We start from the raw sequence: 22329 nt of genomic DNA, 5'->3' as shown, positions 1-22329 counted from the left end.
CAAAGGAGGGCCATGAAGATGATGAAGGACCTTGAGAGAAAGCCATACAAGGAGTGGCTGAGGTCATTTGGTCAGTTCAGCCTGGAGGAGACTGAGGGGAGACTTCATAGAGCTCTACAGCTGCCTCGTGGGGGGAAGCAGTGCCTGCCCCTCGATTTCTCTCTTGTGACCAGTGAAGGACCTGAGGGAATGGCCTGAAGCTGTGTCCGGGGAGGGTTGGGCAGGAAATTAGGAAAAGGCTCTTCCTCCAGAAGGTGGTTATGCACTGGAACCGGCTCCCCAGAGAAGTTGTCACAGCACTAAGCCTGACAGAGCTAAAGAAGTGTTTGGACAACGTTCTCAAGCACACGGTGTGATTCGTGGGCCTGTGTGATGCAGGGTCCGTGCCAGCTCAGTATATTCACTGTTCTACGACTGCTGGACTCACTCCTGCTCCTGAGGAGAGCAGGGCTCGGGAGGAACCCTGTGGTGAAAGGGTTTGTGTCTGCAATCCCCTACAGCAACTCTAACGCTGCCTAGATGTCTTGCCACGTCGCTGTGCCCTCATCGCTGCGCCTTCTGCCTTCCCGCTGGGACGCTGGTCAGTTTCAGCTCCCAAAACTCCGTGTGTGTGGGAAAAGCCCAGGCTGCACTCAGCGTGCCCCGAGGGCTGAGGGACGGGATGTGCCATGCGGGGAGCGCCGCCAGGAACCAGCGGGTCCTGGCTAACCCCGCTCACGGAGCAGATCCCGGGAGGCACCGGCACCCCAACTCGCCCGCTAGCACTCCCAGCCCGGTTGCCGGGCGCGGCGGGCGGAGGCGCCGGGCGGAGCTGCGGCCTGCCCGCCCCTCACCGCTCCACCCCTCCGCTCCACCGCCGCGCCGGAGGGGGCGGGCCGGGCGCGCCCCCGCGCAGACGCGGCCGCGGCCGGGAGCGCGCAGGTGGCGGGCGGGCCGGCTGTGCGCGCCGCCGCGGGCCGGGCTCCGCCGGGGGCAGCGCGTCGCCGGCGGGCGGGGAGCGAGCGGGTGCCGGGTCCGGGCTGCCGCCGCCGCCTTCTCCCACGTGAAGGGCCGTAGCCGCCCCGCCGAGGAGCCCCGCAGTGCGGGGGCTTCCCCTCCGCCCGCCCTGCCTCCGGGCGCCGAGCCGCGCCGCACCGCTCGCCCCCGCACCGCCGCTCGTGGGAGGCGCCGCGGCGCTGCCCCCGTGAAGGCTCCCCACGGGGTGGGCGTGGGGAAGGGCGGGTGCCGCGGCGGCCTCCCGTCCCCGGGCGTCCCAGCCCCGCCGGCGGTGGATGCGCCCGGGAGGAGCCGCCGAGCCCGCCCAGCCCTTCCAGCCCCCCGCGGGGGGGACGCGAGGGCCGCCGCGATGACTTGACGCCGGGCCGGGCCGTGCCGTGCCATGGAGGGGATGACACGCTTCGCGGCGGCCGCGGCGCGGTGGCGGCCGGCGCTGCCCGCCCTGCTGCCGCTGCTGCTCGCCGTGCCGGCGCTGCGGGGCTCGCCCGCCGCAGGTGAGGGAACAAAGGGGGCCCGGGGCAGGTGTGCGGGGCCCGGGCCGTGCGGGGGGCGGCTCGCCGGTAACAATGCGGCGGTGCCGGCGGGCGGGGGCCGGGCAGCTCCGCCAGAAAAGGCGCGCATTGTTCGCAGGCAGACCGAACGCTCCGCTGCGGGGCCGCGGCAGCCCTCGGGCTCGGGGCTGCGACCGACCGGGGAGGCGGAGGAGGGAAGCGGTGTGCGGACAAAGGGAGAGCGGCGTTCCGGCCGTGCGGGTGTCCTGTGCCGGGCAGCGGTGCCCCGAGTGGTGGGCTCGTCGCCCGGGGCGTTCGGAGGTGCCCCGTGCCGGGCTGTAGCACCTGCGGGCTGCGGGGCAGCCTGGCTCTCCTTCACCTCTCCTCCCTCGAAACGCACAATGCGACTTTGCAAGCGCCGCCGAGGCATGACTTGTGTGTGGAGAGAGCGGTTCGGGCTCCAGAGGGTGGTGTGTGCAGTAGGTGTTTGGAAAAGCCATGAATCAGTGACCCTGTTTTTTTTCTCTCTTCTTTTCTCTTGTGGCTCCAGGTGTCAAAATTAGTCTGTAGTTAAGCAGACAGTTTAATCACAAGGATGTCTCACTTGGTTCTGGTCCTACAGCACTTCTTGGTTCATCTTTAATATCTTTTTAAAAAGATTGTAATAATTACCATTTTCATGGAAAGGTACAATTTTGTTTGACTAGGTTTTCTTCTTGGTAGATAACAGGTATAAAGTAAAACATTTTTATCAGCATCAGTAAGTTGTTGATAAGAGTTAAGAAGTGATAAGAACCTGCAGTAACCTGTTTTTAATGAAGTGGACCAACTAGAGTTGACTCCTTTGTTCAAACACAAGAATTGTGTTGATTATTGTTGTGTGCTTAAGAACCTTTGGTGTTATAAAACATGCTTATCTCTTTATAATAATCCTTTATTCCACTTCAGAAAGTAGTTCATGTTTTGGAGGTGACTAGTTAGCTTTTCAGGGAAGTTAGACTCTCCTTCAGCTCCCTTTGTAACCTATGAGAGATGTTCCGTTCCATTCCAGGCTCCATGAAATATGACAGTTCATACTAAATTTTGGCTATTTTTTTTTTCTGAAATAGATCAGGCTTTGTATACAAATAGGAAGCAAAGCAGTAGGTTCATAAGTTGGAAATTTACTAGAGTTTTTTTTTTTTACTGTGTAGAATGGCTGGGTTTCTTCTGTATTTTCATAGTAAGTCAGTGAAGGCTTTTGTTTGTTTCTCTGATACATAGTAGCTCTTACTTAAACATAGCTGTGAATTTCTGTAAGTACTTGTGTAATTATTGTGTATTCTTGTATAACTTAAAAACAGCAGTAGAAATATTATGTAACTCAGCCAGTGTTTAGGCTGCTGGAAGAGAGTACTCAGTGACAACAAACCTTGCCCAAAGCAATGCTTTCTTGTTCAGTCTAAGGCAGGAGCCTTTAAAATGTTTTGATTTGAGAGTTCTCTATGTTTTCTATTTCCACTGGGCCCGTGAATCATCTACAGTGAACTTGAGGATACTAAGAGTAAACTTGCTCTTCAGAGGATGCTTTTTGTAGGCATCTCAGAAATGGTTTGTTTGCAGAGATTTAAAGTCTGCAGGTTGCAGAGAACAAGGATATTTTTTTCCTTTCATTAAGGTGACATGCTTTAGTAAAAACCATGACAGGAGTCTGATTTCTCTGTCAGGGGCCCATAAGGTTTAGAAAACACAGTCTTTATCCTCATCTTTTCTTTAGGCTTGAAATGTTTTGATGGTGTAATGGGTGGTGCGAAACAGTAGAGCTGTATACTGACCCCTTGCAGTAGGTTTGGACAGCATTCACTTAACTGATCAACAGATGTACAACTCTTGTAAATCTCTAGGGTGCAGTTCATTTGTTTTTCAGTGCCATTTGGTCTTGACCAGTCTAGGGACAGCGAGAGCAAACTCCTACAAGTCTGAGTTACACAAAAGAAACATACAGTAAGAGTGAATGGCCGCTTACTTGCAGTTGAAATAGCAAAGTCAACATCAATACTTAAGAAAATGTAGTAGTTAAACAACTTGGGTTTTGGAATGCTTGATCCAGCTCCCACTAAAGTCACATGTCGCTGAATCAGGGCTTCAGCTTCCCCTGTTAAGCAGATGCTGAACTCTTAGTATGTGGTTGGACTGCCAGTGTGCTAGAGGTAGGTTTGGGCACCTCTGTGAAGCAGGGCCTTGGCCAGGCTGTTTCAATGTGCTGGTGCTCAGCACAGGCTGTGTTTTTGCTTTTGTTCCATTGCACAATCTGTACAACTCCTCCACTGACAATCAGGAGGATTTATCTTGTCTCACTGTGCTGTTTTCGTGAGAGGGAGGAGAACTCTGTGTTGGACTCTGAAAAGACTGCAGTGAGTCTCCTCAGAGACTCAGGGACCAAAGGCAAGTTGTGGAGGTCAAGCAAGGAATCAGATGTAGCTGTCTTATGGGACAGTTGCAGGATATTGTTTATTCAACTTAATTGCATTAGTCTGTTGCAAACACTTGAGTTGGCATCACGTCTCTTGTGGCCAGTTCAGCTTGTCAAGCTTGCTTCCAGTTCATTTTCACAGAAGACCCATATGGTTGGAGGATTCTCTTTGTGACTGCTTTCTGTGCTGTGCTAGCTTTATTTAATGTCAGCCTCGTGTCTACAAGCTGCACTTGTAGTCCTGCCGGAGGAAATGTGTTTTTTCTTTGCATGTTCTTTCAAGAAGTAAGGATGCTAAACTAGTGGACAGTGCAGCTTTTTGTTCAGTGGTGCTGTTTTGTGAGTGACATTTGTTTTTTGTGAAGCAAGGTCTTACTCTTCTCAGGCAGGGCTGGGACTTGAAAGACAGCATGACTTTAGCAAAGTAGGCTTTAACAGCTTTGACCTACCTTGGGTGCTAGTTTTCAGGAACTGGGCACATTAAAGAGCAGTGACTCTTGCTGCAGCAAAAATCTTTTCCAAGAAGTCTTGGGAAGCCAGTGATTGTGGTAAATGGCAGGTTCTGACATCCCAATTCTTGCTTGTCAGTTCAGAATGTGTGTGTGTGTGGGAGTAGCTTGGGAGAGAAGTGAAGCAGAATAGACTTCTTAATAATACAGTCTCACTTCAGCTGTGGGAGACATGGCTTTCCTTCATTTGAAAGTAAATCTCCTTGTGGCTGATGTCCTAAACTACCAGCGAGTCTCCAGCTCTGCCCATTGTGGCAGACAGTATGAATAACACTGGTTGTGTAAGACTTGTTATGGATGATGTCCTTAAGTACCAGTGTGTCTCCAGCCTGGCCCGTTGTGGCATACAGCATGATGAATGCTAATTGCATAAGAGTTATTAAATAGTGTGTCCTGGGAACCTGGGTATAAGGAAAAAGCTACAAGAGAATGGTTATCTTTTAAATTTTGGCTTAGAATCCCATAGTTTAGTCAAATGGTGGCATTAAAGAAACAATGCAGAGTTGATTTCTGTTTTGGCTCTTGTGTAAGAATCCCATTCTCATGGAGTCCTTGTAAGTATGGACAGTTTTTTCAGTCTGGAGTTACATGGTATGATGTCTTTCTATCTCTTGAAATGTCATGTATTTCTATGCTTTTCTGTTGTGATTGCCAAACATACGTGAGCTCAATAACAAATTTGATTGACACTCCCTATATGTACTGTGTTTTCAGCTGTTGATGTTACTGGAGACAGCTGTTTTGGAAGACTAAAGGAAAACCTTTCATAAGAGCAATGCATTAGTGGTGTCTTTTTCCTAGCACATGAGATTTGGGGGAATAAAGATAAAATTGACCATCAGTACTCACATCACTTGTTCATCAGTGTAATTGTTAGCATATAGAATGCCCAGATAAATATTGGAAAATGGCAAATGGGCCAGATTGTGCTAGATCTTACTTGGGCTGTAAGATGTTATGTGTCTAAGAAATATTTCCTTTTTGCAGTGGAGTTGAGAACAAATTTAAGTATTCCAATTGAAATTTCGTAAAGTGTGCATTTAGCTATGGGCTGAAGCTTTTTCTTCTTTGCAAAATATCAGTTGAAAGAGTTCAGCTTCTGATGTTGAAGCAAGAGGAAAACAATGGCTTCTGCTTTGAGTTCTGCCAGCTTCTTTTCTGAACAACTTTAATACCCTTATGCTGTGGAGCATGCAGTTAAACTGTGGTGGATTGTGCCTGTTCTGAAGGGATGTTTTATCCGCTCCTGCTTTGAAAGTGATTTTTCTCTTTCAAAAGCTTGTAATGACTGAATGTAGGTAGACATGGCTATGATAGAGATGACCTTTTTTTTGTCAGCTGAAGCTTGAATATGGCCTATTCTTATGGGACCTCACCTACCTACCTATCAGTACTGACCAGGAGTAAATGTGTCACCTGAAAAGATGTACTCAGCATGCTTCCCATAACTCAAAATGTTATGTGAAAGATTGGATTTTGCTGTGCAAGGCTATCTAAACTGCTCCAGAAATGGGACTGGATTGAGCTTCAGGACTGAGAATTGGGCGCCTGCCTGCCTCGTGTTTTAGCATGTGTCTCTGCTATGTAATGCTTTACTTTCTTCAGGGGATCTCTGGCAGCTGCTGCACTGTTGTGTGGTGGTCTTTGCCCAAGAGGGCAATCAGAAAGAAGGCTTTAGAAGGAGCTAGTGTGGGACTCAGGTTTAGTTTGGAGTAAGGGTCTAAGGGTCTTCCCAGTCACTCTTCTGCTTGTTGATGAGATATGTCCAGAAAACTGTACGTTGTAGTTGTAGGAGGGGAAGAGACACAAACCCCAAGAGGGTTTGTGAGATGAAAGAAACTGGAACTGGCAGGGCATGAAGACTAGGAGACAAGACAGTAGGTCAGGAGTGTAAAATAGGTCTGTGGATGAGGGAAACTGCAATGCAGAAATTAATCCTAGATGAAGTAAGCAATGCAGTCTGGTAGTAGGATAAGCACACTGGGAATCACAGATGGACTCAGTTTAAAAAAGGAAAATAAACATAAAAAAAAAAGTGTTGAAAGGATGAATCAGAAGTGGGGAAGACAAGGGACTGGGACAAGGCTGGAGGAGATGGGACCAAAAGCATCAAGCTTGCAGTTTAGGAATGGGGATAGTGTGCCTGCTGCTCTGGGGCACTTCCTTCAGAATCTGGCACAGAATCCAGGGCTTCAGAGTGTTGGTCCTCTTCTCCTCTTAGCCAGAAGCATGATAATCTGCTGCTGCTCCTTGGAACATTTCATGAATGTGCATGAATCAGCCTTGTGACAGAAGTGTTTTTCTAAGTTTGTTTTAAGAACTGGAAAAATTCCTCCACAAAAAATTGTAGCAGCATATGAAGACTGCAGAGGCAAAAATCAGCAAGTTGGAAATATTGACAGGAAAATAACTTGTTAACCTGTACAATTTTAAACTTCTGTACCTGTAAGTTATTTTACAGCTGTGCTCACATGGTCACAAAGTGTGTATCCATATAGATAATATTTATAGCTACAGAGGCACCTGCACCTAACTATCTGCACATACACATACCTGCAGCCAGACAGGACCATCATTCTGTTCAGTCACTGATCCTGCTCTGGGGAAAAGTGGGAACTGGATAGCAAACGAAGAAGTTATCTACAGGATTCTTGCTGCTTTTGTAGCAGATGTTTGAAGGTGTGACATGAATGAAGGGAGGGACAGGGAAGTTTGAATAAAGGTTTCACTGTTAATGTAATTAAATGCTGTCCTAGACAATAGAGTTGTGTTGCTGTTGCAGAGTTTCAGTGATGCTCAAGTTGCTTAAACCAAGCTTCCCACAGGTGGTCACTAGCTGTGTGTGTTCCTCATTTACTGGATGTTAGACCTCTGGGATCTGTGTTGCAGAAATGCTGAGTGCTTCCAGCTGCCAAAGAAGTCAAGGGAAGCTGCTCTTAAATGGATGTTGTGTCTGAAATTCTAAATACTAATTATTGTTTCAAATCAGGCTCTCAGAATTTAACCTTGTTTCTTAGTTTCACCATTTGTAAAACGTGATTTCTCAGTTCCTCATTTGATTTTCAAAGTACTAAGGAATGTCCAGATGCAATAACAGTGAGCAAAAAAGTTGATCAGAAGGCTTTTGTCTTGAGAACTTTTGTCTTGAGAACAGTAAAGATCCAGCTGATGATAAACTTGACTCTACAGAAAATAAGAAATAAACTAGTTGTAAGTAAATAGAAAGTAACTGGTTCTGATGTAACATGATAGATTTACCATATTGACTTTTTTAGTGAGTTAACTAGCCTTATAGATGGGAAGATGTACTATGCCATATCAAAGTGCAGTAGGATTTTGATGTTGGATTTTTTTAATAAATCAAATATTCTTCAAAAGAAATCATGGTTACTGATGTTTGCTCACTTTCAGTTTTAGCAGTTTCAGCCTACATCCCCTGCCTGTTTGCTCTTCATGTGCAAACTGTTTTCTAATCCTTTTAGTCCTTTTCCATTCTCCCCTCTGATTTAGTGAGTCTTCTCTTCTATGAATTAATATCCTGTGTAGAGTTTTGAATTGGCTTTAGCCATCTGGTCAAGACAGCATGTTAGGTCTTGTGGTTTGAAATAGATAAGAGGCTAAAATTCACCATCAAGTAAGGGGAAGAGGAGGGAGGAATGGTGGAAACATAGTAAATAAAGGGCCTGAAATCCATGTTTTTCAGTAAGGAACATGCATAATGATATCATACTGAAGGAATTGAAAACCTGCTTTGTAACTGAATTGAATTTGAAATTGAATTTGACTTGAAAACTGTAGGGTGAGGACTAGACAATGTAGCAGTGTTGTATTAAGGGGCCTGGTGTTTATCAGGGACCACAGACAGAATGGGATTGAACAGCATCACAGTGGTGTTGGACTTGGGCATATCCTGTGTAATAAACAAATAACTCATTTGTTTTCTTCAGTAGCAGAAGAGCTTCAGCTGGAATACTGTGTCTAGTAAAGGGTCTTATCCTTCAAGGAAGAGACAGGCTACTAGAGACAGTGCAAATTGCAGAACTGTAGGGACTGCCTAATGTGGAAAAAAACCCAGGTGGACAGGGCTTTATTCAAACATATGAAAGATTAAATATAAAGAGAAGTATAATAATAGTGTTTTTGTTGAGGAGAAAAAGAAGACTTGAATTCAAGTGAACAAGACAGGTTTTCTAACTACTGATCTTTTTAACAGTGGGGATAATGAAACCCTGAATTGCATGGTTTGGGGCAATAATGTAACGTGTCACTGTAGTTGATAGATGAGGTTGTATAATGATCTAACAGAAGAGGATTGCAACAGTGGTATGAAATACTTTGCAGTTCTGTTTTTGTGAGGTACTACAAATAAATGACAATAATATAATTTATGTGCAGAGTGCAACAGTGGGATTAATACTGTTCATTACTGAGAACTTGGGTGTGCTGATTGAGTGAAGAAACAGTCTATGGTTTTATGTTGGTTGATTTTTAGACTTAATGTTTTTTAAGGTTTCAAAGAACATTTTGTAATCCTTGCTATAGTGACTTTATCCATGGTAAAAACAGTCAGGAGGAACACACTAACTTTGTGAGTTGGTCTCCGTGCAAATTCATTTCGTGAAGCATTTTGCAGGTTATCACTGAGACAACAGGTACAAGTAAGTGGTGTGGATGTGAGTCTGCATGTCTCTATTCATCAACTGAATTATTACTAGCATTTTTATATCTCACAGGTGGGATAGAGAGGCAGTATTGTGCTCAAAACACTTCATTGGTGTTTCTGTTAAATGTGTAGTTTGGCAAGCTGGGAACTTCTTCAGCTTGGCACAGAATATAGGATTTGCCCTTGTCCTTAGCAAAGGGAGTCATGGTGCAAGCAAGAGGTCCTAAGTGATGCAAGATATTCGGGAGACTGGGCAAATAAATGGCACCAGAGCAAATCTTTCAGTTGCCACGTTGTGTGTGCTGCTGGCTGTGGGTCTGTGTCAGAGGGAGAAGGCACTCTGGTCAGCAGGATACTGAAATAAGGAACAGCAAAGATAACTAGGGGCTGGGGCTATGGTGAAAATGAGTGAAATTGGGAATATGGATTAGGGTATTGATAATGGAAGGCTGAGTTGGGAAGTCTTGTGGTGAGAGGAGAGCTGCTTGGTAGTGCAGAGTTGGAGGGATTTTTGTGGCTCCCCTGAATACTTGACTTCAGCACTTGCCTTAGAACTGTGCAGATGAGCATTTTTTCTTTAGTATTGATACAGTTGACAGATTTTGTTTTCAGCCTCTTTTTTCTCAATTCACACCCTATTGGACTGAATTTCTTACTGAATGGTTTGATACTGAATAAGAAAATTAAACTGGTATGATTTCTTACAAGAAAAGAAAGGTCTCCTGTTTTTGTTCCCCAGCCAACAGTGTATTGAACTAGTTTGTGGAGAACCTCAAAGTTCTTTCCTCATTTAAAGGCAGTTGTTTGGAGCTGCAGGGTGGTGAAGGTAGTGTTTATTCTTCTGGTTGGGTGTGAACTTGATTCGATGTTGAGCCTGTCTCACCTTTTCCTGCGGCTCATAATTCTCTTGTAAATAAATCCCACCTCATTCTGCAGACTGCAGTGAGCACTGCTCAACCACAAAGCCACAGTGATCCAGCTGAGCATTACTTGGGGACAAAGCTCCATGCATTTGTGCAGCAGACCCCTCTGGGCTAGGATCAGGTTACTTTTTGAACGGGAGACAGGCTGTTGTTTGTCAGCTACACTGTGTTCTGCTTGGGTAACTTCTCCAGTGGTGTCTGTATTTAAAACTGAAGCTGCTGCTGAATTGGGACTAACTTGTGTGATGAATTAGGATAGAAATTGCATGTCACAGAACGAAATGCTGATCTAGAGCAGAAGTCTGGTTTGGAGATGTTTTCAATTAAAATCTGTCAGTGACCTTACTTCCTGTGCTTATGGTGAAAGATGAAACAGATTTGGGCTTCCAGCCATCGACATTCAATTTTTAGAAGATGTAATTTGTTCCATTCTGAAAGAACAAAAAATAAAAAGTTTTCCTTTGTCTTTCCAGAGTGCTTGAGCTTTTTTATAGTAACTTGGTTTAAAAAATTATGTAAATGCTTATCAACGTGGTAATCAAAGTTTTCTCAAGAAATATTTCATCCAATATGAATACAAGCAAGGAAGTTTCAAGAAAATAAATTGTATTAGTCTGTTTATTTGTTTGCCTCTGTGAGAAGTTACTGTGCTGCTTCTACCACAGCCATGTTCTTAAAACTGTAAAATTTGTCAGAAGGATTAGGAAAGCTGAGGAATGTGAAATGAATATAAATCCAGTTTCTTTCTTTTTAAATTGACTGGATTCCAAGCAGACAGTGTCACTTGAAGGTATAATCTTCTTAACATCCTGAGAGCATTAGAAACTTAGAAACAAAACTGCATATAGTTTCTGTACTGATGTATTCTTAAGTATTTACTGCTGCAATTTACCATGTGTACAGTTTAAGTGGAGAAGTCAGGTGAAGATAGTTCTAGAAACCTTAAAGAACTTTTTCAAATTTTTTTCTAAAATTACACTCAATTGACAGTGTTTTGGTGTGGTTTTTTGAATGAGCCAAAGCCATCATTGAAACATGCTATTGATGTGTGAAATTGCAGTGACAATTCATAATGACTGTATTATTTTGTATTTGGAAATAAAACTCAGCCCTTGAAGAACAGAATACAGCCTTATGTTGGATCATATATTCAGTGAAAACATCTATGTGACTTCGGTAAGATGCTTCAGAAATATTCCCCAGTACTTTCCTTAATTCCTAAATATTATCAACCTTGCAGGCCACATCTAAAACTTGTTCTCTGTAAATATGATGTTAAATAGCTTTCTAGATATTTCCGAAAGCAGAAATACGTATTTTACACCTTCCAAATGCAGAAGTAAGAGTTCATATGCTTCATGAAGATGAGTTTCCTGAATTGAGTGAATACTTTTAGCTCCTACTTCCATTGCTCATAATAAGAAATTACATTTCTAATGAATTAATGGACTTGGGGTTTATGAAAATGTGTTTTGAGATTTGATGCTTTTAGATTTGAGAGAGCTGGAAAAAATTGAGAATATTACCAGTGGAATGAAAGTAATGAATTAAATAAAATAACTGCTATTTGGATTCTTTAGAGTGTTTAAGATCAATTCTTGTGAATGGAATTATTTGTAGAAGAACAGGTGAAAAGCACAAGTGCATGTTAAAATAAAGTTTTACATAGACAGGGAAAGGAACCCCCCAAACCAGCAGGTGTTTGTGAAGCACTCATACAGGCTCAGGCATGCAGTGCTGGGTTATCCTCACAATGCATGAACATGTGTCTGTTTCTGTTTGTTTGTTTTTGGGGCTTTTCCCCCTCCCTGGGGAGATATGGGAAAATATTAAACCAGTTAGTTTATTTTCATGATTGAGCAATGCATAAAGGTTTTCATGACTGAACAATCCATGAAGACTGTCTGTGCTAGCTCAGCTGTATGAACTCTCCCAAAGTTCAGTTGGAACTGCTGTCTCAAATTCTGTTTCTTTGTGCTCACCTTGGGAGCTACATCATCCAGTAACCTGATAGCAGTTTACTCTGGTAATTCTACAGCACCTTCCTTAAGTTTCTTTTCCTGCAGTGTGAAGGAGCATGAGCACAGTCTGTCAGGGGAAAGAACAGGGAGCCCTGGGAAGTTCATGAGCTGGGGAACCCCAATGACTAAATCTCTTTTTGGACTGTCTGTCTCTAAAACCTGCAGTGCATTTGTTGTGCTGACTTTGGTTTATCTTGCTTGGAAACTTTGTAAGGTCATATGCCTGGTGATGCTTCCTGATATGTTTCTGCAGTGTAGGAGAAATAGCATTATTGCATCCTTTGTAACTTCTGGGACTGGATTCCTTACTCCTTCAAAACTCTGAGGCAGGAATTTCTTCCTGTCTCTTCCAGTCTAAAGAATGTAGAGCCTTTAAATTGGAGCTCTGTTGTCTCAAGCTAGCTGGAAAATATTGAAGTAGAAGTTTTGTTTGAAACCTAAATATTTAAAAAAGAACATTTGGGGTTTTTTCTTTTTTTTTCCTGATTTGCTTTCATGAAAAAATATCAAAGCCAATGGAGTGTGTTATTAACAGTAAATGTTGTGCATATCTCAAACTTCTGTTCATAGTCTTTTGGGGGAACAGGTGGGTTTTTTTTTTTTTTCAAAGTGTATAGGATATTTTTTGTATTGAGCAGTTGAAAAGGACATGCTAAGTGTATTTTATTTTTAATTAAACACTTGTGTTCATGCAGAAATTGTTCAGTGGCTGTGTAATTGAGTTAGAGTAGCATGACTTGCGATGATTTAGTCTCTGATAGTCATATCAATAGTCTGTTAGCCATCCAAAAAATCTTTCAGGCTTCCTCATACTATTCTCTGTTGGTGTTCATGGAAAAGGCACATTTCTAAATAAAAATCATGCTTTGGTAAGTGGGCTGTTCATGAAGCAATCAATTTCTATTTTAAACAAGTAAACCCTCTGGATTTTCCTGTTTTTATATATTACAGCAGGTGTTATGTATATTTAATCAGGAGACACAGCAGTAATAGTCAACGCTAGTCTTTTGAGCTCAGCCTTGTTTCATATCAATGTTTTATATTGTTTGTCTGGAATGCTGAATTGTCATAATATGTGCCTGTCCAAATAGAGACACAAGACCAAGAGATGTTGCTACACAAACATGGTAATACAGTTTCTTGAAACCAATATGGTAAACTTCAATTCCTTTTCTTCCTTTTTTTTTTTTTGCCGTTTTTGGAAGAAAATCCTGTCATGGGATTTTTTTTTTTTCAAACATTCCTCTCTGGGCTTTCCTCAATACTTCATTTATTTTCCCCCGTGTATTCTACCCTATATGCTACATCTTGTGTCCTGGAGTGAAAGTTGCAGGGAGTTCCATCTTACCTCTTGCTGAAAACCAGAAAAAATATATCTGATTCCATCTTGTGTTGGTTTTTAAATTCTGTGTACTTCTTCCAAGCTCTTAACAGTAGAACTTGTTAGGCATGGGTGGGGTTTTTTCTTCTTGGGGAAGGGAATACTTGGAATAAAGGGGAGGAGGAAGAAAGGAGGAGTGCAGTCTCTTGCCAGACGTGAATGATTCAATTTAAGAGGTTTTTGTTACTTCTGTCTTAGCTTTTCACATCAGGTTTTTTGTGCGGTTGTTGCGTAGGCTGTATTTGTTTTAAAGTACTTTATTGGGATATTTTTACTCTTTGGATTTTGTGTTTTCCCCTTTAAATGGGATAGTTCTTGAAACCCTGACTTTGAGCACAGTCATGCAAACAATTGTATTGGCACCTCTGAGTGCAGCAATGAGTATCAGGGGACAGAAGGGAGCGGCAAGAACCTTTCAAAACACAGCTGCCACTGACTGAATGGCACCACAGCTCTCTTCTGCTCTGAAATTAATTTGTTAAGGAGCAGCTGAATTAGAACTTGCTTGATCTTAAATAGCCTCTCCTGTTGAGGAGCCTTCATTTTAGCAGCAACTCCTTTCTCTTTAAACTTCATAACTTACTAGTTTTTATGAGTTGTTGGTCTTTCTGGGAATTTTGTCTGCTAAAAGGAAAGTGGATCTTTGTTCAATTCTGAGTACATAGGAAAATTTTTTTCTTTAAGGAAGCATTCCTGTCAATTACTGAATTAAAATGTCTCCTTGGTCCTCAGTCATATTATAATTTGTATAGAAAGGTTAAGCTCCATAAGTTGTCTAGATAAAGAATTTTCCCTTTCCAAACTGACAGGTATAGAGAACACAGTGTCCTCACCAATGCATTTCAGTACATCCTTTTTTACAGTTGATGCCTTCTGTTTCAGGCCTGGCTTCAGCACTTGCCCTAGCATCAGAATTATTTACTGCTCAGTCCCCATGTGAACAGTTCCTTTCTTCACACTGTTTCTGCATGTGCTCTCCCTGTGTAGCCTCACTGGCCCAGAGCTTTGCCAACATTCTCAGCTTCCCTCCATCTGCCTGCTTCCCTGAGCAACAGCACTGCTCCTGCTTTGTGCTCCTGGATGGAGGACTAGCTGGGCTACTGGCTAAACCAGTGCTGCTCTTGCACTTTTGTCTCTCTTCTATTTCTGTATGCTCGTTTATCAAACAGGAAACCACCTTGCAGTTACACCTCTATTGCTGTGTGTGCAAATCAGGCCATTGCTAGAAATTTGTTCTGGTCTGACGAGCCAAGCTTGTCAGTAGGGCAGCAAACACATGCCTGGGTGTTCTGAGGTGAGTCAAATACATCTTTAGAGATGTCAGTGCTCTTGATTTGGCAAGTTAGGACTATGTGAAAAGCAAGGAAAATTTGGGAGTGCAAATTTGGGTGAGCTAATATGAAATGGTAAAGGTCTAGCACTGGACTGAAATCAGGTTATAGAGTATTCTGTCATATATCATGCTGTCTACCTACTGCTGCTTTAGATGTTTTCTGCATCATCCAAGAGAGAGCAAGATTCCAATTAGTGAGCTTCAGCTTCAAGCAGGTAGTGAAAATATTTGTTTTCCTGCCTGACTCAATGTTGCCATGTGAGAGACAGGATTTGAAAACACTGTCAATACTGGAGACAAAATATTTTGTAATGAACATACTCATCAATTCCAGCAGACTTTTGCAGAGTTTTGTGAGCGTGAACTTGCTGGCGGCGGCTGCTGGTGGAAGATTTCCTGTGAGCAGAAGAGTTGAATTGAGGGGAAATTGAAGCTTAAGAACATTAGAGTGGAAGTTACAAGATTTGTAACAATGAGGAATTCTTATCTGTAGGGCAACTTACTGTGTTGGAAACTTTAAAACGCAGGAGTTAATTTAGGCAAGATTTATGAACAAATTAGGCCAGAGATGGGGATGGAAGATCACATTGTCACTTTCTGTCCTTGTAAACCTCTGGCTATGTGCTGTAAAAGAGTGACATTTTGTAGTCTAATCATGTAGCATGGAATGTAATTCTCCTTTCCCTTGACTCCAGTCACCTTCTATTGGAATAAATGACAAAACCTGCTCTGACCAAGAGCAGGTGATGTTCCTTGTGCTTGCCTCCCTTGGCTGGGATTTAGAGGAGATTGATCCAAAATTTTAGTGGTTTAAAAATGTCCACTTGTGTACCAAAATATACCAAGATGGTAACAAATTGCAGTCAACTTACAGAATGTGACTTTGCAGCATAACACACAATTTGATAAATAAAGCTTTGACTTATCTAACAGTTTGCAGTGTCGTTCAGGAGCATGCAGTGTTCTGGAGAGTGACAAGGCACACCATGGATGCTGCTGGTAGCTGGAGGTGAGCTCAGTCCCTGCCACCCAGGCTGGCTGTGCCTCTCCCTTTCTTCTAGGGAGTGCCAGAGAGGAGTAGAGGTGTTACACTGACTGCTGTGTACCCGTGCTAGGAAGGGTTCTGTGGGTGTAGAAGCAGATGGTTGTGTTTGGATGATATTCTGAATTTCCATGGAGAGGCAAGAAGAAAGAAGGAAAGGAAAAGAAATCTTGGAGTCAACTTTTCCACCAAACAAGAAATTCCCCAGAGATGTGTGCCACTGCAAGGAAGAGGTAGCTCTAGAAATAAAACTGGAAGTGGACCAGACAACACCACTTTCCTCCCTTCCCAAATGACTCCATTATACCAAAGGTTTAATTTGCTTGGATGTTTGTAGTATTTCTTAAAAAATCCAAGGTTTAAGTGTTACTGGAAGTATTATTTATAGAAGGCCTCCCCATAAAAATATTTTGCATACTGGTAGCTGTTAGTGTAACAGAGTGGTGAAAAGCTGGAGTGAGTTCAGCTGACACTTCCGTAGCAATGGAAACTTATTAATAAATAATTCAATGCAACACTATGGAAGCTGATATCTGGGGTGACCAATTATCAATCATTTTAATGATTCTCTCTCCCTTCATTGCTCAGAAGTCCTTACTGAATTTACTGCTCTCCAAGCCACATGCAGCAGAGCTGTCTCTTTTTAAATTGTATGCTCTCAGCTAGGAGAAGTTGGTGGTGATAGGCTTTTCCCTTCTGAGTTTGCTTTTGGGGGTGTTTTATATTCTCCCCAGGAAACTGGGAAGGAATAGTTGAAAAATACTGCTGTAATGACCTTTGAGGGTTCGTGAATCCAAGTTTAAACCAAATTTCAAACTTAGTGCAGTGGTTGATCAAAAAAAGCATTAAGTGCAGAAAAGACCAGTTGTATGAAAATGAGGCAACTTTTATAGCTTTTTCTTAGAGAAGTGAATGTGCCTCAAGAAGTGGTTTTTGTTGCTGATGCCCTTTATTTTATTCTATTCACAGTGGACAGAAATGTGAAAACTGGGCAAGAATGTAGAAGTGGGAGGGGAAAGATGTCTGATGGTGTGATTGAACAGAGTTGTGTTCTGAAAGGTCAGGGCAGAGGAGGACAGACTTGAAAAAGGCATGGGAGATAAAGGTGCAACTAGAACAAAAAGAGCAATAAAAGAAAGAACAGAGAATAAAAATAGCATCTTCAAAACCAGTTTGTCTAGGAATCAGTGTTCCCTTGAAACTAAAGTAAAAGCCTCCAGTTCTGTAGATAATGGTACATTTCAGTAAAATTATTCAAGAGTTCCACTCCCACCACCCAAATACATTAATGTGCAAGAGTTGTCAGACAAAAAGAAATTGCCATTTAGAGGAGCATTTGATGATCAAAACTGCCAGTGTGGAAGAAACCAAGACAAGTCTGTGTCCCTTACGTTTCTCTTGAAATGACAAAGAACTTAATTGTCAGTTAAAACCTGACAAACCTTTAAAGAGATGTGATGTGTTCCTAACTTAGTGAAACTTGAATTCCTGTTGAAGTGAAGGCTATAACTCATGTTGCAATATGTTGGTTGCATACAGAACAGCATATTCTAAAGTAATGTGAATTCATGGAATATATATCAGGCCATGTAAAGATTCACAGTGTTGAAATGAATGATGGCACTTCCATGGAAGTTGTGGGGCAAGTTTTCAAGCAAGTGTTTAGGTAAAATACTTCAGCAAAAGTTCTCAAACCTTGCATGGTCACATGAGGAGGAAGGTGATCAATCAATCAGCTGCCAAGTTCTTAAAGGAGGGTAGTAATTCCACTTTATTATGTGGATTATATTCCTGCTACTGTAAAGGTTCAGATTAATTTCTGAAAATAGTTCTTGGAGGGGATAAGATTTTACCAATAAACTTTAATTCCCAGGGCATGTTAGAAGTGTTTCAATGAACAGTTTAGAAAGCACCATGTGTTTTGATAACATACCCATCTACTTTTACATCTGAGGCTGTGTGTTTAGTGTGCTTTATCCACATGGTAGAACCTGAAATTTGTTCCTGCATTACTCCTGTCTCTGCTGTTTTGTAGCAAAGGTCAATTTAATTCTTGTTCCTCAGAGCTAACAGAGCAAGCTTGTAGTATTCATTTCTCTGATGATTTATTCTAGTTTTCTGCAATTGAATGCAGCATGAATACAGTATTTTCCAAGTATTTGTCTAGGATTTTTTTAAACTTACATATGCTCTTTGGACTCTTAACATGCTATGGCATTGAGTTTCACAATTTCATTATGTTTGGAGGGAATTTGATTTGTTGCTCTTAAAGTTACTCTAGTTGATACCTTTATTGAATTTTTTAACGATTTATTCTGAAATGTCATCTCTCCTGCTTCTCTAGAAGCTTCATTCTCTTCACCTCACTTCTGTTGCTTCTTCTCCCGTCTGAAAAATCTTACAATGGAGCCAGTCTGTACTTATATTTCATCCTTAATTTTCTCTGTGGCACCTCTGTTTCTCTATTCTTTTTCATGGGTGGTAATTATAACGGTGCAGCACTTGAGATGAGATCACAATGTTTGCATATAGTGTGCCATAATAACACATCTCTGTTCTTGTTCTCTGTTCTTTCCTAGTGGTATTTAGTATTCTGCTTTGTATTTTTGATTTCTGATGAGCACTGAAGAGATATTTTGAAATCATGGTGGATGATGCTTTACAATCTCTTTTCCCAAGGTAGTAGCATCTAACTTAGAGCTCATTGTAGGTAGGGTTTTCCTCCTTTTTATATTTCATCTTTACCAATCTTGAAATTCACCTAACCTGACATAGGCCCATGGCATTGCAAGAGCCTTCCACTGCTTTTCAGTGTCAGTTTCCAGTTGGGACTTTCTTGAAACGCTGTTGGCAAATGGTGTCAACTTACCTCTCTGCTCCTGATCACATTTTGAGGACATTTAGCATTGGAGCTGCACCACTGCTGGAAATGTTTTTGCATTCTAAAGCTTTTAATTCATTCCTGCTGACATCTTGAACTTAGTCCATACTAGGTAAATGTAAGAGTTTGGACTAAGAGCCTTGTTAAAGACTCTGAAAATTGCAGATGACTGCAGGCTGATCAGCCATGCAGCTGGCTAAGGCAGGCTTGTATTTCAGTTAGGCTTTTAAATTATGTCTGACCATAGAGTTTGTGGGTTGGTACTGCGTAGAGAGCTGAAACTGGGAATTTGCTGTTTTCTTTCGAAGGACTTGGTGAAATACAAAACTTTTGGTTTCTGTTTTTCTTGCCATGTTTGCTGCCTGAGAAGAATTTTACTTTTTTTGAGATGCCAGACAGTGCAAGAAAATGTGTGGTCATGTCAAAGTTTTTTCCTTTTCTAACTCATGCTTGTATGATGGAGAAGATATGGAGTAAGAAAACACCTGACACATTGAGTTCATTAAGAACCTTGACTTGCAATACACTGGCAATTGTTTTCTGAAAATAACTTGCATATTGAATGTCTTTTTGATTGTGAACGTGGTAGTTCTTTTAGTATCTTGGCATTCATGCACAGTTTTGCAGGACCTGTCTGTATAAAATTCAAATTTTAGTTTGTGGAAACTTATATAATACATGAGAGAATGCAAACTGATCCAGACAAAATGTCCTCAAACTATCAGAGGTATTCTGTTGTTCTGTCTTCAAGACCTTGCTCTTACAGAACTGTGAACTGTGTCAAAGAATATAATCCGTTTACTAGAAGAAAGATTAATTGAATAGTACAGTTTGTCATTATTTTTTCCAGTTTCCACATAGCAGCCAAATGGAGCCTTAAAATTCTGGTGCAAGAAGTCAGTGCCTGAAGATGTTTTTCGTGTGTTCCCTGACTGCCTGAAATAAGAGGGGTGTTACAGCACAGTCCCTATTTACACCCCATACCTGAAATTTTAAATTGTCCAGTGGTTGCTTCAGTGGAATGAAAGATTCCATGGGTGGTTTGGGGGAGCAGTCAGTACTGGAAGAGTGACATATCCATATTCAACTCTTGCAATCTGTGATTTTGGAAGTGAAAAAGAAAACAGATTTGATGCAGTGCTGGCCAGTGTCCTAATGATGGGTGCATTCTTTGTCAGTGGTAAAGTCAACATACGTAATGTGCACTAGAACAGCTGGTCTGAGTTATTTCTACAAGCATGGTGTATTTTTTGGAAAAAAACATGATTGTATTGACCCTTTGTTGAGGTGAGACCAAATCCTCGAGTTCCCAAGGGTAGCAGACAGCAGCTGGTTTTGTAGGAGAAATAAGACTTGGGCAAACATCACCCACCAGAACCTGTAACGTGACTGTACACTTGTTACCTGTATTTACTTCCCTACAGTTTGAAAATCTTAAGCTGGTGTTCCCTGTCCCTCCTGTGTTCCCTTACTTACTGCAGAAGTATTACATAATGTTCATAATGACTTGTCAAAAATGTCCCATCCTGAGCAGAAAGTCCTTTTTGAAAGTAATATTTTTAACTGTCTGTATCTAGGATACTAGAGAAATTTCCATTTAGGATACTGAGAATGTTACATTTGATTCAGGTTGGTTGACTTTCTGTAAGACAACAGCCAAGCAGAATGTCTTGCACCATCTACATGTTCCTGTGTTTCTTGATGAAATTACCTAGATCAGAAAGGTACCATGCTGGGATCTCTTTGAGTATCCCTGGGTGCCTAATAAATCCTACCATACTAGAATTTAAATATTAGGGTTAAGTTTTCATTGGTATTGATGACCCTTTTTTCTCATCTCAGCTGTGAATGAGTTCACTGCTCTGTATAAATATTACGAGATTTATTAGGGCTATGATTGTTGATGTTAAATTGGACAGCAAAACGAAACGTCAGTGTTACCTGAAGCACTGACTTAGAGTAGCTTTTCTCATTAAGCTTCCGCAAAAGTGTAATTCTACTTGCTTTCCAAATTGCACTGTTGATGACAGGGTTCTTAATTTTTACTATGTAATACATAGTGTATACTGTATAATAATTACAGTGTGCTTCTTTCTTTCATAACCCCTGAGCAAGGGGAAATTACGATTTCCCAGCTGTGTTTAGTAACATAGGTTCCCTATCTATATTGTTCGGTGTCCTTAATGTGGGAGATTTGTAAGTGAGACCTGTGTTTAAGGAGCATAACACTTGCTTCTATCTCCCAGTGACTTCTATTAGAGCAGCTGATAAGATTATTTGCATAAATAATGACTGCAGAATGGGGAACAAAAATGTGTTGATGGAAATCTCTTTAATTACGTTGCTTGCTAGCTTATGGAATGTAATTGAAGAACTACATACATTCCAGGTTATCCAGCTTTCTAAAGTACAAACCTTACAGTGCTGCTGAGAACATGCAGAGCAGCAGTAGCTTTAATGTTTGTGTTTCTGTGAATGTGCTTTCTAAATGGACTTGGTGTTTTGATCCCAAGTGACAGTTGTCCTGATTTCACCAAGGTCCCAGATAGCAGATGTGTCCTCTCCCTACCTTTTGGTCTCACAGGGAGCACACAGGCTGTGCTGCTTTGGTTTCTTACTCTGAAGGCCACGTAGCTCCTGCTGCCTCCTGCTTCCTCCCAGAGTCTGGATTATAAACCACCAAGTTTTAGAAGAATTGAGTTGCTCCAGTATAAGGCTGCCTCTTGGCTACTGAAGGCTTAAAAATCTGTTGGCTGGGCTGGTTGCCCAACTGTTGCTCACTGTATGCAGAGTTCCATGTGTATTTTAGCCAAGTGTCTGGTGGTGGCAGCTGCTAGGGACTGAAACGTGCCATGTTGTGTCCTTGTACAGTCGAGAACACCAATTTCTGCATCCCCTAGAGAGTTAAACAAAAGATAGCAGTTGGAAAGAGTCTTACTGAGAGTTTCCTCGTTGATTAGTAGAGGAAATAGACTGTGTGTCACAGATTTGTAACATGTGAATCCTGAAAGCTCCAAGTGTGTGTTTTGTTTAGCAAAGGCTGGGGCTGGAGGTGATGTGGGGATTGCAAACTGTTGCCCAATGGTGTTCCTGACGGCTGCCTTCTGGTATTAAGGGCTCAGCTATAACAGTTGGTACTTAGCATCAGGCAAAATGTTGGTCAGATTATACCCTTCTTGTAATGCAGCTGTTCTCTGATGGGGTGTGGAGTCAACAGATTGATCGTGTGCCTTTAGTACTGAATGTTTCCAAGCCTTGTGGCTTCATGAGTTATCCTGAGTCAATGAAACTGAAGCAGTCAAGGAGTTGGGGGTGTTGGTGAATGAAAACTCATTTGACTTGAATTTAGCCATTGTTTATGTTTAACTAAATCCTATTCTATATAGCTGGTGTGAACTGTCTGCACATTGTTACGCAAATCACACAGTACTTAGTGAGATCTCGTAACTGAGTCGTGAGTGAAAACAGGTAACGTTTCAATCAAAATATTTTGATGTTAATGTACATGTGTGTTTGGAAGAACATAAGCCTGGATTTCTCATATAAATTAGTATATCTGAGTGATAGGGTAGCATAAGCAACTGCAAAACTTTGCTTCTGTGAAATAATCTAGTGTCTGGAAATGTACTTTCCAGTT

At 42.0% G+C, this 22329-nt stretch overlaps 1 protein-coding gene across 4 annotated transcripts in view; it reads left to right on the top strand.

Moving 5' to 3' along the window:
* Positions 1 to 963: 963 nt before the first annotated feature.
* Positions 964 to 22329, top strand: part of KIAA1549 (KIAA1549 ortholog) — a 115851-nt gene continuing 94485 nt past the window's right edge. For 3 of the 4 annotated variants that reach the window (XM_085049578.1, XM_085049580.1, XM_085049579.1), the window contains exon 1: positions 964 to 1490. In XM_085049578.1, the coding sequence (XP_084905704.1) occupies positions 1379 to 1490 (112 nt within the window). In that variant the 5' untranslated portion in view covers positions 964 to 1378. The remainder of the gene's footprint in view (positions 1491 to 22329) is intronic. The other variant, XM_085049577.1, reaches the window with a different exon arrangement.

Source organism: Lichenostomus cassidix, chromosome 1Ab (genome assembly GCF_008360975.1).
Source record: "Lichenostomus cassidix isolate B80296 chromosome 1Ab, HeHo_3.0, whole genome shotgun sequence".
Lineage (NCBI taxonomy): Eukaryota > Metazoa > Chordata > Aves > Passeriformes > Meliphagidae > Lichenostomus > Lichenostomus cassidix.
The sequence above is the reverse complement of the archived record's forward strand: the minus strand, read 5'-3'. Positions and strand labels throughout refer to the sequence as shown.